This window comes from Anabas testudineus, chromosome 14 (genome assembly GCF_900324465.2).
Source record: "Anabas testudineus chromosome 14, fAnaTes1.2, whole genome shotgun sequence".
NCBI lineage: Eukaryota > Metazoa > Chordata > Actinopteri > Anabantiformes > Anabantidae > Anabas > Anabas testudineus.
The window spans coordinates 11163757-11181326 of record NC_046623.1 but is presented as its reverse complement, the minus strand read 5'-3'; the positions used below and the strand labels follow the sequence as shown (position 1 = coordinate 11181326).

The 17570-nt window shown below is 42.2% G+C and overlaps 1 protein-coding gene across 2 annotated transcripts in view; it reads left to right on the top strand.

Moving 5' to 3' along the window:
* The window catches only part of klf8 (Kruppel-like factor 8), a 51415-nt gene that overhangs the window by 11738 nt on the left and 22107 nt on the right, over positions 1-17570 (top strand). For both annotated transcript variants that reach the window (XM_026373321.1, XM_026373322.1), the window contains exon 2: positions 14232-14588. In XM_026373321.1, the coding sequence (XP_026229106.1) occupies positions 14232-14588 (357 nt within the window). The remainder of the gene's footprint in view (positions 1-14231; positions 14589-17570) is intronic.

Below are 17570 nucleotides of genomic sequence, written 5' to 3'. Positions count from 1 at the left end.
AAGTTAATATAGATCTTGTATGTTTGATTTCAGACATTACTCTGAGCTTTATTAGGTACAGAATACATCATAACATACTGTAGGAGAGAAGTGCAATAAAGCACCAGACAGAATAGTAAAGATTGCACATGCTTTCAGGCATCGTGCTGAGCGGATCGACTGAAAAGGAACGCTTTCTCACTTGCTGTAAATTCTCTGGACAATTACCTGCTGTGTTTGCACATGGGCTCAATCGGACATTACCAGGACTTTATAATAGGGAGAGAGAACACTGCTTAATGTCTGACATGGACATTTGTGTTCTCGCATACAGCCACCTTTGGATGATGACGAGTAGTTTGGGATTCTAGTGCAGGTCTCAAAACGACTTTAAGGTGATCATGGTTTGGAGCTCATTTCCCTTTGCTGTGTACAAGCTTCAGTAAACAAACTCAGGGTACTGAACACAGAACAGTAGAGGTGTGAGAACTGGTTGAACATCAGACAGGTAGCAAAGTCCTGAACTGGCAGAGGGTTTGCAGAGGGCAGTAGTCTAAGTGAGAGATGAGAAGTGCCTGAATAAGCACCTGTTGCTCCTCCTTGGTAACTCAGGCTGATGTTGTACAGGATCAGTCTATAAGGGCAGTCTGCACCCAGGCTCCTCATTATCCAAGCTGGCATCACCACAGTACTGTTAAGGTGAAACTGCTCAGAATGGGCCTCCTCACAAGCTCAGTCTTGCCCAAGCTGAGCTTGGATAGATGCCTGCACCTCTTGAGATGGGAGTTGGGAGAAGAAGAATTGATGTGTGACTGTTTGACATTTGTCTCAGAACAAACACATTAATTGCTCTCACATTCTTACATAATTTAGTGTACATCAATTAAGTGATATCAATCAATCAATTGATAATAACTCGTTCCCAAATGTAATTATTTGTTATTACATACACCTACACACTGATGTGAAAAAAACTACTTGTCTGTAGCTCAGAGCTTTTCATCTCCAGGCAGTTTAACTTGACCACATTAATATCATAATCTGTAAAAAATGAAAATGGTAAAATGCTGTTTAAATTATGCATACAGAAAGTCTCTGTTTGGTGAAACACATTATACTCCTATGAACAAGGTGTAATGCACCTGCTGAGCTGGTCTGAAACCATTTTCACCAATGGCCTTTTCACTTTTGTTTATTTGTATAATGTGTGAAGGTGCCTGCTAAAAAAGTGTGAGCTCCCCTGCATCAGCAGTGACTCTACAAATTAGTTTTCATTAGCATAGCTACTCCAGAAGCTGTGATGCAATTTCTTCTAATATGTGTTGTGCAAAGCACACTGCAAATAAGGTATGTATATATGCACAAATGCATGCATTGTGAACTGAAATAGAAAAAAAAAAAAACTTGTATTGGTAGTTATTGGTTAAGTTATTGGATGTCGGCACTACAACATTAACCTGTGGATTAGATGTCAAGAAGTCAGCGTCCGTCTGCCTTTATTGTATCTTCTTATTTTAAAATACAAGTGTAAAATAATAATATAGATTTTATTTTAGACTTACACAATTTCCACTCTTTGTAATCTTTTCAAACAGGCATCAACACGTGGGCCCAACTTTTGGTTTCTGTTTGATCTTTTTGATCTGCTCAGACAGTCTGAGAGACAGGAAACATTTTATAACCTTTTCACAAACTCCATCTGGTGAATTTGTTTGTGTCTGTGTGAACGGGTGAGTGCTTATCCACACACTCACCCGTGTTTGAGGTTAGTTCCGACCTACGAGTGCTTTGGATTCAGTGTAAGCTTAAGAGAAGTGCTCTGACCACAGCCTTGCGGTTTGAACACGTGTGTGTATAGGTGCATGTGTGTGTATGTAGGGATAATATTATTTAACTAGCACAGAGTACTCAAACTGTGTCTTGTGTGTGTGTGTGTGTAAGTGAGGATAAGAGAGTGTATAGGGAAGTGGTGGACAGCTTTGCGTCATTAGGGTGTGGTGTGATAACAACCAAGCCAGCTTCGCTCTCACTCTCTCTCCTGCTCTGTTTCTAGGCCCCTCGCTCACTTTCTCTCTGTTGCTCTCTGCCAGATGGAGACACACCCAGTTCTCTCCTGCACTTTTTTGTCCTCTGTTTTCTCTTCTACATGAAGGTAGTCGAAATATTGCCAACAAATTATAGACAGCTCTAAGTTTGAAGTGACTAAATTGCAGTTGCAAACACTTCAATGGATACGGGTCCTATTTGGCCACTTTCCAGTTAGCAGCATCTGTCAGCCATAAAAGAGCCAATCAGCAGCAACGTGAGTCAACTAACAGAGCTCCAGAGGAGAACAAACAATGGGATACTGAACAGCAAGAAATAAAAAATAAAAAAAAGACAAATCCGGCTTGTCAACGTGGGAATAATGTGGAAAATCACGGCAACATCTGGCAAACTGTATCAACCAAGACCAAGAGTGGTCACAAGTGCATTCACACCAATGGGAAATGAACCCAACCTACATGTCTTTGGGCTGCGGGTGGACACGCACTCAGGCACACGGAGAACATTCAGACTCCACACACACCACGCTTAGAACCCAGACGTTCTTGCAACAGCGTTAACCACCATGTTGCTCTTCGCGTCACCTTTCACACACAAAACGTAAAAGTGTTTTTCTCCGTGCAGGTCCTGTGTGTGGGTTTGTCTTTTGTTTTTTTGTGGTAAATATGACCCTGACCTTGAACCAGTGTTACAGGATTGACTCCAGTCAGATTCCCCACTGTTGAGAAATCTCCCCGCAGCGTTTTACTTATGGATGTTGAAGCTATAACCTGCAAATTTTGACCCAGGAATGTGAAATATGAGCAGTGTCTGACGTGACTGAAAGACTGCAAGCTGGAGCCGCGGACGGTGATGTTGTTGACTGTACAGGTGTTGAAATGCGATGTTTGTTTGTGCAGCAGAAGGAAAAGAACAGTAAACACATGTCAAGCAAAATGACCAGAGGAGTTATAAAGCTAAAACTGCTAAAATAATATAGTGAAATGATGGTTCAACAGCAGATGAAGAATATGTGTTTAAGAAAAAGCATTGTAAGTGTTTGACCTGGAATCAAACCTCAATATTTATGACTGAGGTTTTGCCCATTAGTTGACATGAGGGTGGTTTAAAATATGTAATAAACAAGCGCAGTGTCACTTAGATGCACATGAAAAATGGTCTGTCCTGTTTACGACATGAGAAAGTAAAAAGGAACAAAAATGGAAAATCCAAATTAATAAAAATGGTGCATTCAGGCTGAATTGACAATAGAATCAAAATATTCCTCAATCTTACTTTAGTCCACATTAATAACAGATATAATTTTGTTAATTGCGATGCTCTACAGCTAGAAAATAATCTTTTCAGTCATTACGTCAAATGTGTAACCAACTATAAGGTGGCCTTCTCTCATCCTCCCACTTGCTCTGCTGCTCCAACGTTTCTTCCACACTGTTGATATTTTCGTGACCTCTGTACGACAGACAACAGCAGTGACCTTTGACTGCAGTTGTGAAACATTTCTGGTTGGTCAATGCTGAATCGCTGCTGTTGTTTTTGAACTTCATTCAGATGTTTCAGGTTGTGTGTGTGTGTGTGTGTGTGACAGTGAGACCTAGAGAAAGATCATTTTAATCCTTGTAACATTCGGTGCATATTAAATGAGCACCATGTAAAAGTCTAAATAAGTTACCGACCACTGCCTTAAAAAGAAATCTGCATCTCCTGTCACTAGACATGCTTCTGTATGTGGATTTACAGTTGCTCTCTGAATACCTGTGTTACCTGACTTCTCTGAGTAATCCAGATACAGGCAGTGCTGTGGGATCAGGTGTCTGTGGTGCTCTGGACTCATGGTCACTCTGCACACATCTCTGTGTGTGTGTGTGTGTGTGTGTGTGAGGAGCGAACGTTTCACATCTCATGTTTCACCAGCGAGTGTCAGAGTGGCTCAGACTTTCTGCGGTGTCTCCTGCCCATGTCCTGTGAAAGTCCTTGGAGGGAGGACCTTGGTGCTTTACGAGGCGGTGAAGGCTGAAGGAGGGGCGGGGGGGAGTCGAACTGTCCGCGAGTGGCTGAGGAGTTGGTCTTCTCTTTGCCAGAGTTTGTTGTGTGTAGGGGAAGTAGATGTGCAGTTTCTGTGTTGTGTGTCAGCATGCATTGATGCAAGATGACAGCCTCATGTGATCGTCCCTTCACATTTATTCTTTTTCTGTACGCATTAGAAAAGAAGGAGTCAAACTAACATTCAGGGATTGTAAACGGGTTACGAAGAGGAGAGGCAAGAGGAGGAGAGTGTTAGTTAGTGGTGAAGGAAAAGGGAAAAGGACGAATACAAAGACGTGTAAAGTCACAGCTATGTGTGAAAGAAAACTTTCCTTTATTCTTCTCTCCTCCTCTGTTTCTCTGCAGTTTTCATTTTACACAGCTACTTCTGTTTCTGGTTTAAGTTTGCCCCACCTTGACTCTTCACCTCCTCCCACCTCTCTTTCATCTCTTTCTGTGCTCCCGGTTCCTTTTAAGCCTGTTTTCTGCCTCATCGTCCGTCACCACATTGCCTCTCATCTCATCCAGCAGCAGAGATCTTTTGCTCCACATTGCAGGACACTATAGAGGTTGCGTGGTGTGGTTGCAACATGTAAACACAAAGACAGAAGTAGGGCTCAGATCCTTCTGTATGGGTTTATCCATGTCACCTCAGCCCCCTTCATGAGCTTCCTCTTAACCAGGTTTGGATACGGATCACATGGTACAGACACCGGGGAAACTAATTAAATGCTTTCAATGTTTAAATGTCATTTAACTGACTCACCAAAAGAGGGCAAGTAAAGCACACGTCTGTGCAACTGAGAAAGGGGTGAAGCTGAAACTTTTATTACATAAATTATTTGGCGTAATTCTATGTTGTGAAGAGTATGAACCACGCTGTAGACTAGAGTCTACGCTGACAGGGAGACGCTGGCAGACGGTCTCATATGTCTCATATTAATTGGTCCAAAGCGGGTTGAGTAGTTCTGCATCATAAGTGCGTCTGCTGTCTGGAAGTGTTGCTCCTACATAATACAGCTGTGCAGTGGGCTCTCTTGAATTGATGTGAAATAGATTTGATTGTTGCAGGATTGTTTTACCATTAAATATGATTTATGTGCTGATAATAAGCACAATAAGTCTTGTTACCAATTTTTCGCAGCATGCTCCTCAGGTCTGGACTTTCAGAAAGCTTGTTATTCTCTTTTTATGTTATTTGTGATCGAAAACAGGTTTAAGTTCACAAACAACACACCCAGCCTTCACCAAACACCCAACTGCCTCCTTCTTCGTCTCTGTCACATATTAACCAAGCACCACCCATCCCTGCACACACATGCACACACAAAATGAGGGATGTCAAGTGGGAGAAGAACAATACGAGTGGGAAGGGTTCCTGTGTGATTTTGTCTATCTGAATGAAGCGACAGCCAAAAGCCTCAGACCCTGATAGCTCAAACACACTCGGATATTTTCGTATGCTGCCTCTTTTCCATGGGTCCTCCTGCTTCACAGCACCAACTCTGTGTGAGGAAGGGTGGGTGTGTGTATGTTATGGACTCCAGTTACAGGAGTTGTGCAATGTTTGGAACCTCAACTGGAAACCACTGGAAACTGACCTCCCTGGCCTCTCCCGACCTATCTGCTCCACCTTCTCTCTGAGATTTCATTTGGTCCTGTGGTTCATTACAGTGACTCCCAAAACTAGAGGGAGTCACGGGTTAAAGTCTCAGCAGCTCTCAGGTGGCACACAGGTGATAAACACTGCTGAAGTCATTGGCAAGTTAATATCAACCATGTTAGATGTGGGTGAGACTCACCCATGGTGTAGTTCTGACTGTTCCAGACAGCGAGCATTCGCTGCTGCAGCCCTCTTTGTCTCCAGTTTAGGCACAATGGCTGACTGCCGTTCTCGTGAGCGTGCCCTGCTATTTGCTGCTGCCGTCTGAGTTGATGAGTCTCAATTTTGCTGTAATAGACCTCCGTGTGACCATGGCAACTACAGAAACGATTTTATTGGCAAAGGTAGAAAATACTTAAGAATCTCAAGGAACCATTCATAGAATAAGTACATTATTCTGCGCCATTCATGTTGACGATGGCAGCATCGTCAGGAGCTGGAAATAAATGACAATCTACGACCGACCTGGTAAACACCTTGTCTTTGTCCCTTTCTTCCTCTCTCTACTGAAATATGTCAAAATAAATGTAATGGCTGCATGAATTCTATAAAGACGCATATGATTTTGACTGCTTTAGCAGTCAGTGCTCTAAGAAATTACAGTTTTATATCTGAACGCTATCGGCAGCGTGTCAGGAGGATGTTAGACGGCACTGTGAACTGAGAATGAACCTAGAGTGGTATGAGCAGGCGACCATTATGAGGAAAAAACTTTCTGCCTCTTTTTATTTCAGTTATTTCTCTTCCTCTTCTTACACTGATTAGACTCAGGCAGTGGACTCCAGACAGAACGGCTGCTGTTTGTGCCTGTGAAGTATTTGCCCTCTTCCTGATTTTTATTTTTTGGCATATTTGTATTAACTTATATGATTTAGCTAATTTTTTATATTACACAAAGATAACCTGTGTAAATGCAAAACAAAAAATATTTTTTTACATGATGGTTTAATTAAGTGAGGAAAGAAAAAGCTGTTCAAATCTTCCTGGCTCTATGTGGTAAAAAAAAAGTAATTGCCCCCTACTTGCTAAATCATGAATAAGCTGTGATTAACCACATTCTGGTAAGCTGTGCCACATTTAACTTGCCACACCCAGGCCTGATTAATGCCAGACCTGTTGAATCTAGACATAGAAGCTGTCGGACAAAGTGAAGCGAGCTAAAAGATTTAAAAAAGCAACACATCAAGTTCGAAAGAAATTCAAGAACAGATGTGAAACAAAGTGATTGATATGTATCAGTCTGGAAAAGGATACAAAGCCATTTGTAAGGCTTTGGGCCTGCAGCGAACCACTGTGAGAGCTATTATCCACAAATGGTGAAAACTTGGAACAGTGGTGAACCTTCCCAGGGGTGGCCGGCTCACCAAAAGGACTCCAAGAGCACGACTCATCCAGGAGGTCATAAAAGAGCAACCCAGAGCGACATCTAAAGAGCTGCAGGCCTCACTCGCCTCAGTTAAGGTCTATGTGTTCACGATTCAACAATAAGAACAAGACTTGCGCCTGCGCTTGTGATGAGAAGGACTAAAAAGGACTGAATGCTGTGTGCCTGCTGCTGTGTGTGTGTGTCTATGTGCACGTGACCCTTCGATATAGGGTGTTTTTTGGAACATATTGGGGAAATTGCTGTATGTGCATTCATGGGCGTGGGCAGAACTCGACATGAGGCGTTTTATGTGTACATATGTGTGTGTGTGTGTGTGTGAACGCTAAGGATGCATGAACACAGTGTGGCTGACTGGGGCAATCCCCCCGGCCCTGCATGTGTGTGTTTTGGATGGAGGGTGGGGGTAGGGGAGGCAGCAGTGACAGAAAGGAGAGTGTTGACCCAGATAGTCTCTCTGTCCCACCCTGTCTCTCTCTCTCTCTCTCTCTCTCTCTCTCTCTCTCTCTCTGTCTCTCTCTCTCTCACACTGTAAAAAATATGCTCAGTAATTGCTTTCATTTCTTGTTGGATTTAAAAAGAGGGTTCAAATAAAATGTATTATGTCATGTCAAATGTCATTATCTACTAATACTACTGATTATAATATAATTGTTAGGATGTAGATTTTGTTTAAGCTGACCAGGCACTGCGCGACTTCTATTAATCACGTATGCGTGTTAACTCACAGTCCACTCACGGGAAGTGTTTCTTAACTCGCACTTCCCGCTTGTCGGTGATGATGATGGTGCTCACGCTGAACATTCGCACAATCGCATCGTCCTCCGCTCGAGTTTGTTAACTTTCAGTTCCAATAAACGGACAGAAATAAGAATAAGTAGCTCATGAATTGAACTATATTAAAACGCAGTAGGTGATCACAGAAAGTCAGAGATGATGGTGATCTCAGTCATTCAGACTACAACGACATGAAGCAGCACACACATGTAGGAAGTTAGAAGTCAGAACCAGAAAGTGTGTAATAATAAAATTTTAGTTTCAATACTAGATAGCATTTTTTAACCCACCCAGATATTGCTGCATGAGGCAAACATGGTGTTAGTGACATCATTTCTCACAAAATGATGTCGGATACATGTAGTATTACTGACAAATTCTTCTTCTGTGTTGGATTGAAATGATCTTCCCCACAAAAACATACATGATAATAATTGTAATAATAGTTGTGTTGACTCAGATTTTTAGGAGCTAAGATTGTTGTTGTAAGGAATATTATTAAATGAATAAAATAAGAATAACAACCCTTTGCATTTGAATAAAAGGCAAACATGTTTTTGCTTTTAGGAATTTGTCACTTTTTGCAGCAGTTTCAGCAGCATCCCTCCTGTCAGCTCTCAATCCTATCCATCTACTCCCCCTGTCCCACATTGCAGATATTAAATTCAGGGATATTTTCCTTTTGGGGTTGTGGGTGATCTGAATCTTGCTTTAAACTTTTTTTTTTTTCAATCTTCTACTATAGAGGTAGTGGCAGGATTTGAATACTGCTCTGAATCTCTTACCAGAACATAGGAAGTGAATGGAAAAACCTCCCTCAGAAACCTGCCACACGACTCTGCTCTCCAGCTCCCTACAGCTTAGCAGTAACAGACTGGTTGTTCTGAGCGGGTGTGAATGTGTGGGACCATATGAGGATGAAGCAGAGCGTTCAGTTCACGCTCAGTCAGCTTTCAGCAGATAAAAATAGATTTCAAAAGTGCTCAGATTCGGCGGTATGAGGCCCAGAGACAGCTGTAGTGGACTGGTCCACAGCTAATCTTTTCCTCCAAACTTAATGTCAGTGAGTTTTCACAATAGTTATTGGCCTGATGTCATAATTTATAATAAAAAATCAACAGATCAATCGGTGATAATAGCGATCGAGCTGTTGATTATCTCATTTTGATTTTGAAAAGGTCCAAAGTGATCTCTTCATACTGTTTGTTTGTGCTCACTTTTGTACTATGGCTGCTCCTGCAGAACAGATGAACACAATCAACCACAGATTCTTCTTTAGGTTCATGCTAATCAGGCTTCATAGTTGAAATCATTGTAGTTTGCTTAACCTGACACTGCAGAAAACTGATTTACATAGTCCGGCAGAGGACTTCCTGACCTTTTAGGTACACGGATCAGTTGATGAATAGTTGCAGCTCTGGCTTAGATACGGGCTGATTTCAAAGGTAAACGTTGGCTTTCTCTTGTTTTCTCCATGTTTTTCCTTCTTGTCTCAGAACATTCATTATGTTCACTAAATGGTGTCACGCAGCCACAGACACAGATTTTATGGTTGTGTTGAAACGTTTCTAGTGCATCTCGAGTCCCTTCTGCACCACTTGCGTCTACCAATACATTGTGTTTGCGCCGACTATATATACTTTGATATATTGAGCCATTGTTGACACTCGTAGAGTAATTTACCGTGGTTGTTGGTGTGGTCTGTTGTTTGGACACTCCCACGTCTGATTATGTTGATGTGCAGCTTTAAATCAGTGTAAATGTTTTCCAGGTCAAAGAAAGGTTATCCTTAACGCAGCAGTGAAGCTGTGTGAGTGAAAACGTCCTGCCCCTCTCTCTCTCTCTCTCTGCGTTTTTTTCCAGTCTTCCTCGTCTCTCTTTATCCCCACCCCAACTTCCTGTGATGGGATCAGAGGCTGAAGGGGTCACACCCATCCCACCCTGTTTTATTCCTGGAACTCCACAGTGGGACCCCTCCTCTGGGGGGGAGGCACACACACACACACACACACACAGCTTGTCACTCCCCATTTACACATGCACACCATGTGCATACACACTGACACAGTGTCTCACCATCACTACTCGTTAATGCTTCTGTCCGCACACGCAACCCCTGACCCCCACACTGTACTCCTTCCCCTTCACTGCCTTGTCTGCCAGCAGATGCAGATCAAGTCTGATTTGCAATAGATTCTCAGTGTTTGCTCCATTTTCTTTGGTTTGGTGAAGTGGGTGTGGTTTGTAAGCAGAAACACAACTCCATGTAGTCCAGATGACTTCAAATGTCAAGGTAGAGTCTTTTTTCTCCCTTTGATTTACTGCTCTCATGATGCTGTTAACCAAACGCCAAGGAATAATTTGCAAATCCTCCTTGATCCAGGTCTGGCTGCAGCATGTGAACCTTCCAGACCAGAATACCTTCAAGCAAATTTATGGTTTTGCTTTCTGTTTCACTCAATCGACAGTATGCAGTAACACCCTTCATTTCAAGAATTATTAAATAGTACTGCTGGTTATAGTTGATATCAATAGATTGCAATGATAACGAGATGTCCATCTTTATGTCAGTGTTCCCACCAATAGTTAACAGAGGTTTCTGTCCTTATGAGTGTGTAAAACCCCTAATAGTGGCTCATTTTCAGTTGGAATTAAGGGAGTATGTTTGACTTGCAGCTGGTGGAGTTTTGCCCTTCAGCTGTGCCATCTGCAGCTCTTTCCAACAGACAATAACAAATCCTCCCTACTCAAGACCGTCTTACACCTAAAACAAATATGGTGCTTTGTCTCATGTTAGGCTATGGAGCACCAATTGTGATTTGAACACCTTCCTTCCTAATTTCCATCCTATGATCAACAGCAGCCGGTAATTGTTTACATGTTTCCATTGGTTGAATTAACACCTTGGCGAAACTTTAAAATAAGACAATGAAGGCGTTTGATTCAGAGCTGTGTGGTTCTTGAAGTAGGGCCATTTTTATTCATAGTGCCTCCACGGACGTGAATGACCAGGTTCGATGTGAAGGGCAAGTGAGAAGTGGCCAATCGCAGAAGAGAAAAGATGATAATGAGGCCATTTGTAGTAGAGAAATGCAGACACCAACTCCCAAGCAGTGACCTGAACATGAATTGTGCAAAATAGTTGACAGAGACTCCATCAAATCAAGCATCTCCATACACATTATTTTTACTCCTAAAGAAGGGGGTTATGATCCATTTTGCTTTGTGCATGCTGCTAATTCTTAAAACGCACACGTGTTTTGACCTTTTTACCCTCTTGCATTCAGAATTTACATGCGGTTACATTTACAACTGTATGTTTGCAGTTCCTGCAGTTTTCCATTATATCATCTTCTTAACTCTATAAACAGCTACACGGGATGTTTTTTTCTTTCATGTCAAGTAAAAGTACTTCCTTACAACCGACAAACAACACATACCGGTACAGAACTAAATCTGAAAGTTGCACTCTGTGTGCCCTCGTAGCAGCAGTACCTTCTGGTCTATTTCCTGCGCTTGTTAGTGTGGAAACTGGACTAAAATTGAACAGTTTCACTTTCTCTGATGTGTTTTTGTCTTAAAATGGCGACTCTACCTTAGAGAGAAGCGTTGAAGCAGAAACATCTGATGTCACCGTCTGTCTATTACAGTCGATCAGTGAACATTTTTAATGTTTGATTGTTTGGCTTGTTAAATAAAATAAAGTAGAAATAGGGATGAAGAGGTAAGATGTAAAGTGCAACATACTTTAAAATATGTACTGGGGTGTAGTTTTAACTTTGTTGTGTGTGAGTTGCTGGTTGGGGGGAAGGTGTGGTACAGATCTGCCGTTACCTTTGTTTAGATACACAGAGGGGGCTCTGTCCCCTCACAAAGGGCCTGAGAGACCAGTGTGTGTGTGTCATCTGTGTGTGCTGTGTGGGAGGGGTGGCGCTTGCAGCCACACCCAGGCTGATTGGATAGGGCCCCACCTCACTGTGGAATCCAATAGAGCTGGGTCACATGCCAGCCGGCCTGATCGTCAGTCACAAGCAAGACGGAAAGAAAAAGAAAAAGAAAAGCGCTTCCTCCGATGATGAGATCCTAAAGACTGATCTGAAAATTTCTTTTGTGACGTCTCTCGCTATTAGATTTGGGAATAAAGAATGAAACACATTGAGCCCCGTGTGTCCTGACACCTGTTGATCATGACCTGCTTTAAAGTTTTCCCACGCTGAATGTTGTCCACTTTAACATTTAAACCACTACCATCACCACCGCTTTAAATGTCACAGGGGGTAAAACTTATATCTTCAGCTTATTTACCACAGACTTCATTCATAGAACAAACAGTGTGTGTAAGTAAGACATTAGATTAGCCCGTGGTTCAATGCTGCTGCAGCTGGATTGACATTTTATTGATGTGATGTGAAACTACTCCTTAGTTCCTATTTTTCTTATAAATTTTAAACACCATAAAGAGCAAAGCATTACATGTTCATAAAAAAACACCAACTCTCATGGTTTCCTGTTGATTCTCTTCCAGAATATCAGCTATTTCATCACATATATAACTGTAACGTGATGGTCAGTACAGCAGGGTCGCAGTTGCAGACAGCATGCAGACAACTAGCTTTGTGTATTTGACAACATTGTGAGAAAGATTGAAAAAAGAAAAGCTGTGAAGGCATTCACTATCATTTCCTGTTCTCTTTTCAATGCTTGCTCATGATAGATGGCTTGATTGATACAAAGCCATGCTGCTCCATCCCATTCATCTGCCCAAACGTGTAGTAGAGTGTGCAGGTTGGACCGACCCCATCCCAAAAATGAATGTTGCCGCTTGTGTTCAATCGTGTCGTGTGTATATTCAAGACATCCAGACTTAATGAAATGCAGCTCAAGTGCTGACACGCTGATCTCACGAAGTCAGATTTCTATTTAAAACCACAATGCTAAGAAATTCTACTGAAGTGTCGACTGTAACCGCATTCACATCAGCAACAGCTGAACTCAGTGGGGAAGGAAACGAGAAGGAACGGGAAGGGAAGTTACTTTTGAATTTTTTCTTCTATGCAAGTAAATCAGCCATGTTCAAACAGCGGGTCACGGCCTCGGTGGGTTACAATTGTGGAGACAAGTGTGACAAAGAAATATATATTTCTTATTTCTCACTATTTAAATTAATTGTTTTTGACAGGCTCATTTATTATTGCTGTGTGGTTGGAAGACTGATATTAAAACATGATCAAAAATAACTATCGGAGAGCAAAAATCTACAGATTTCATAAACTGGGTTTTGAATAAAATACACAAATCCATTGTTAACCCAGTCCAATTTATTCTACTTGTCAAATTAGAAGATTTTGACATAAACCTCCTCCAAATACACACCTCACCAAATATTTAACTGTAGGTATGTAGGTGAATAAAACTTGTTACTGTACTTTACCAACTATTAATAAGTTCGTACACAGTTTATAAAAGTCTCTGAGAGAGTGGTAGGAATTTAAATGTGTTAGAAAGGAAGTGGTCATGGAGAGAAAATGGAGACAGAAAAGAAGAGAGGGGGTGTGTGCAGCACTGCAAGTGTGTGTGTTGAGTCCTTCTGCCTCTTCACTCCCCACACCCCTCTCTCTCTCTCTCTCTCTCTCTCTGTATCTTGCTTGGCTTCCAGAAAAGGGTGTGTCCGCCTGCCTGCCGCTGAAAGGGAGGGAGGGGTCAGTCCACGGCTACTCCTCCCTGCTCTCTTTCTGTGTCTCTGTTATTTCTCTTTCACTCTCATTCCCTCAGTGGCAGCCTCAGGATTAGGCCTTTGTTTCTCTGCTCCTCGATCTCTCTGTCTTCAAATTTCTAATCTATTTTTAATCAGACTGTGGGTTTGTGTGTGTTTTTAACTACCCCACTTTTTTGGCAGATTTTTTGACAGGGGGGGTTCTTTAGCTGGTATTAGAGCCGAGGTAAAGCTTTCAGTCATGGTTTTTAATTTTTTTTTTTTTTTACCTCTAAACTCTACTGTGTCACTTCCTGTCTTGCTTCCTCTTCTACCTGTCTTCCTCCTCTTCTACCACACTCCTTTTTTCACATTTGATTTCCGCTTCTCTTGCTTCCTCCTCTTCTCTTCCCTCCCACTTCTCATTGCATCTTCAAATCCTTAACAAATCCCCTCCTCTCCCTCCCCCCCCTTGGCCTGGAAGTTTTGACTTGCTTTACACCTTGTTTTTAACCTTTCCTCCCCCTCCCCTGTTTCCTCTGCCCCTCCCCCCTTTCTTTTTTTACTCCTCCTCTTATCACCTCCTCTACTCCCTCCTTCAACCCCCTTCCTCCCTCAATTACTCCTTTCTGCTCTCACCTTCTGTTTCTTCTCCTCTTCCTCAGTGCCAGTCAACTCCTAAGCAAAAAAAGAGTGCTGCCTGGAAGAAGCAGAGGAGCCCGGTGAAGCAGAGCACGCTGACCCGGCAGCAACCTCCACCGCCATCGTCACCTCTGCCACCCCCGGCCCGGGAAGAGGAGGAGAAGAAGGAGGAGCCGGTGACCCGGTCTCGGTCACCGAAGGAGAAGGTGGAGGAATCTGGCGTGGAGGAGCGAGAAGAAGTGGTGACAAAGTCTGTGAAGAAGAAGAAGAAGGAGGAAGGAAAGAAGGAAGAGCAGGAGGAGGAGGAGGAGGAGGAGGAGGAGGAGGCAGCTATGCCCTCTGTACAGATCAAACCAGAGCCAGAGGAGATGGAGTGCACGGTGAGGAGGGGTGGATAGAGATGATCGGTGTGATTAACAAGGGGGTGGGAGTAGAGAGGCGGATGGATGATGGCCAGGTGGGTGGGGGACAGGTGAGACAGAAACTTGCTAAGCTCGCAGCTAGAAGTGTTTGATCAAATGGGATTCACACTCAACACACGAAGGATTAAAGTGTTTTATCAAAGAATTAACAGCAAACATGGCTGCTGTATGTCAACTTACGTCAACTGATTCATAGCCTCCATTTGACACCAACATCCAATCACAGATCAAAACCACCAAAGACACTCGAATGGAATCAGTTAAAATTAATTAAAATTAGTTGTAAATTTAATCCGCAAATGTGTTGCTCAAATCATCTTCATTAAAACACCAACTCTGAGCTACATATGGTCTATATTTTGAGGTGGGTTGGCTCAGAAAAATAGAAAGAACTGAAAGAGAAGTCACATGGGTGCTTAGTGATAATTTGTCACACTAAATGTGGCATCGATATTGCATCAGTTCTTAGTCATGGTTTCACTTTATCAGCTGAAACTTAGTAAGAGTTGGAGTATCTTGAGTTATTTAGAAAACTAAATTACCTGAAGGTCATTTCCTGTACATGAGAACTGGGGACGATTGAAAAGGAAGGACAGAGTGAAACTAAAAATCTGCGTAGTGGATTGGTCAGTGGAGCATGATGAATCGATAGGTGTGTGATTGGATGGCGGGTTAATGAGTAAGAGGAAAAGTTTGTTTTGAGTTTAGCTGAAATGTGGTAATGTGTTATCTCTTGATGAAGCCAGATGTTGTTTGTTTTTACTTCATAGATGAATCAGCTTGACAGGTGATGCTGTAAGCCTGACTCTGTAGGTTCAGCAGTTCCCAGAGACTGTAGCTATGAAATCGCTGGACATTGAAACTGAATGAGACTTAGTGGTGAAAAAGCTTTTAACCTCAAGGATTAAGGCGGCAGTCAATAAATTAAGCAGACTATAAACTTCAAGTGGGTTCTCAGCATGTCTAAAGACGACAGGAAGTTTCAATGTCATGATGGTTCTTTCTGATCTGTCACCATGGCGCCAAGGCAGTGAGGGAGCATGAGCAGCAGGAGTTGTCCTGGTGGTGATAAAAAGCTGTTCAAAGTCATAAAACACACCTCATGAACAAACACCTAATTGCTCTCACATGGTGAAACGCGTCAACATGTACAGTTTTGCATCTCGAGCAGCAAAGTTAGTTTTTTGAGCATATCGGCAGAACAGGCTGCATGAAAGCATTAGTGTGAAGGTCAGAGGTCACAGAAATGCAAAGCACCATGACAACAGACTGTGTGAATCATTTTGTGCAGAAAAGCACTTCTTGAAGCCAAACTCTTGCTATGGTCTCCCTGCACAGTTCCTCAGCTGTTTTATTTCTCATGATCAAATTATTTCTCTAAATTAGAGGACAGCCAACATCTTATACCTGTCTCTGTGTTTTATTTTCTGAGGTAGAGAATTTTATTTAAACTGCTTTAGGAAAAACAGAGGTTATTTTACTGCATCTGTCTTCAGTATTCAGGTTTTCTCTAACAATGGCAGAGAAGCACATGAATTGTACATTAACATAATTGATTGCTGATAATGTGTTGAACATAAATTTGCAGCCTAGTCCTTTAAATCAGGACGTTACTTACTCTTAATAGCAGAAGACTTTCCCACTGCTTCAGGAACATACTGGATTTAATTGTTGTTTTTATAGTTTGTCCTAAATTAAAATGCCTGATCTGGTTTGACTGAGACCATTTGATTGTGCTGACGTTTCAATTACATTAATTATACTGTATCTTTATGAGTTTTCAATAGGTCATTAGGATAATTATATTTACCTTTTCTTTTACCAAAAGCCACACCGTGTTCTTAGCTTTAATCCATGGAAATGGTAACCATTGGTGGCTAAACTACATTTAAATGGAATATGATCAAAGATACATTGGGAGTGTTTGCATTTGTACTTGTTGATCTCATACCTTACCGGTGCCGTCATGTAGGTACACCTTTGAGATTCTAGCTTTAGTGTTAAGTGGATAGTTACAGCCATGTACTAAGTTATAGTCAGAGTCAGAAGAGGGTATAGAATAAAGGGTGTGAGCAGTAATGATAAGGTGAGACCTGTCAGAGTCACAGGCTCACTGTAGCCGCCACGGATGCAGCCCACATATTGAGGAAGGAGGGAAAGGTGTTGTCAGCTGGATGGGAGCAGGCATGAAGAGAAGAAGCTGTCGGAAGTGTAAAAAGGCTGAAAAAGAAGAGTAGACGGGCAGAGGAGAAGATACAATTTCACTTCGAGGAGACATAATGAAAGAGTGCAGACGAGGAGAGGAAAGATAGGAGGGAAGGTTGAGAGGTGGAGGTGGAGAGGGTGTGGATGTTCAGATAAGGACAGGCTGCACTGCACAGTTGTGACTGCCATCCATTTTGCCTCCTCCGTTTTGTGCCTTCAAGCCAGCAGCAGGATCATGCACACTGAGGCAGGCGGCACGCTTTGGTTTACATTAGGAAAGCTAATAATGCTAATAGGCCATCAGAGATAGCAGCAACTAGGAGTAGAGAGATTTATCTCTATTTTCAAAAATAACAATAAAAGATATTAATAATATGCTGGTTCAGCTATTACACATTTTCACTTCGAAGCAGTAATAAAATGTGTTGCACTTCTGTCCACAGTTTTCACATACAGATATGTTTTCTGCCACGTCAGATGCATGTCTCTGGTGTGAGAGCTACCTGTCAAACTGTTTGCCTTGACCAGTTTGTTACAGTACAAAATAAGCGCCCCACGCTAACTAACGACGAAGCCACGGCATCACTGGAATGTGTTACTGTCCTGTTATTCTGATTGACATGTCATTTGATGTGCTGAGCAAGATTTGTGACACTACGCGACCCATAAAAAAAGCTTCCGACCTATAGTTAATTGTATGGTGTGTAAGAATGTGGGATAGGCATGGTTGGCCCT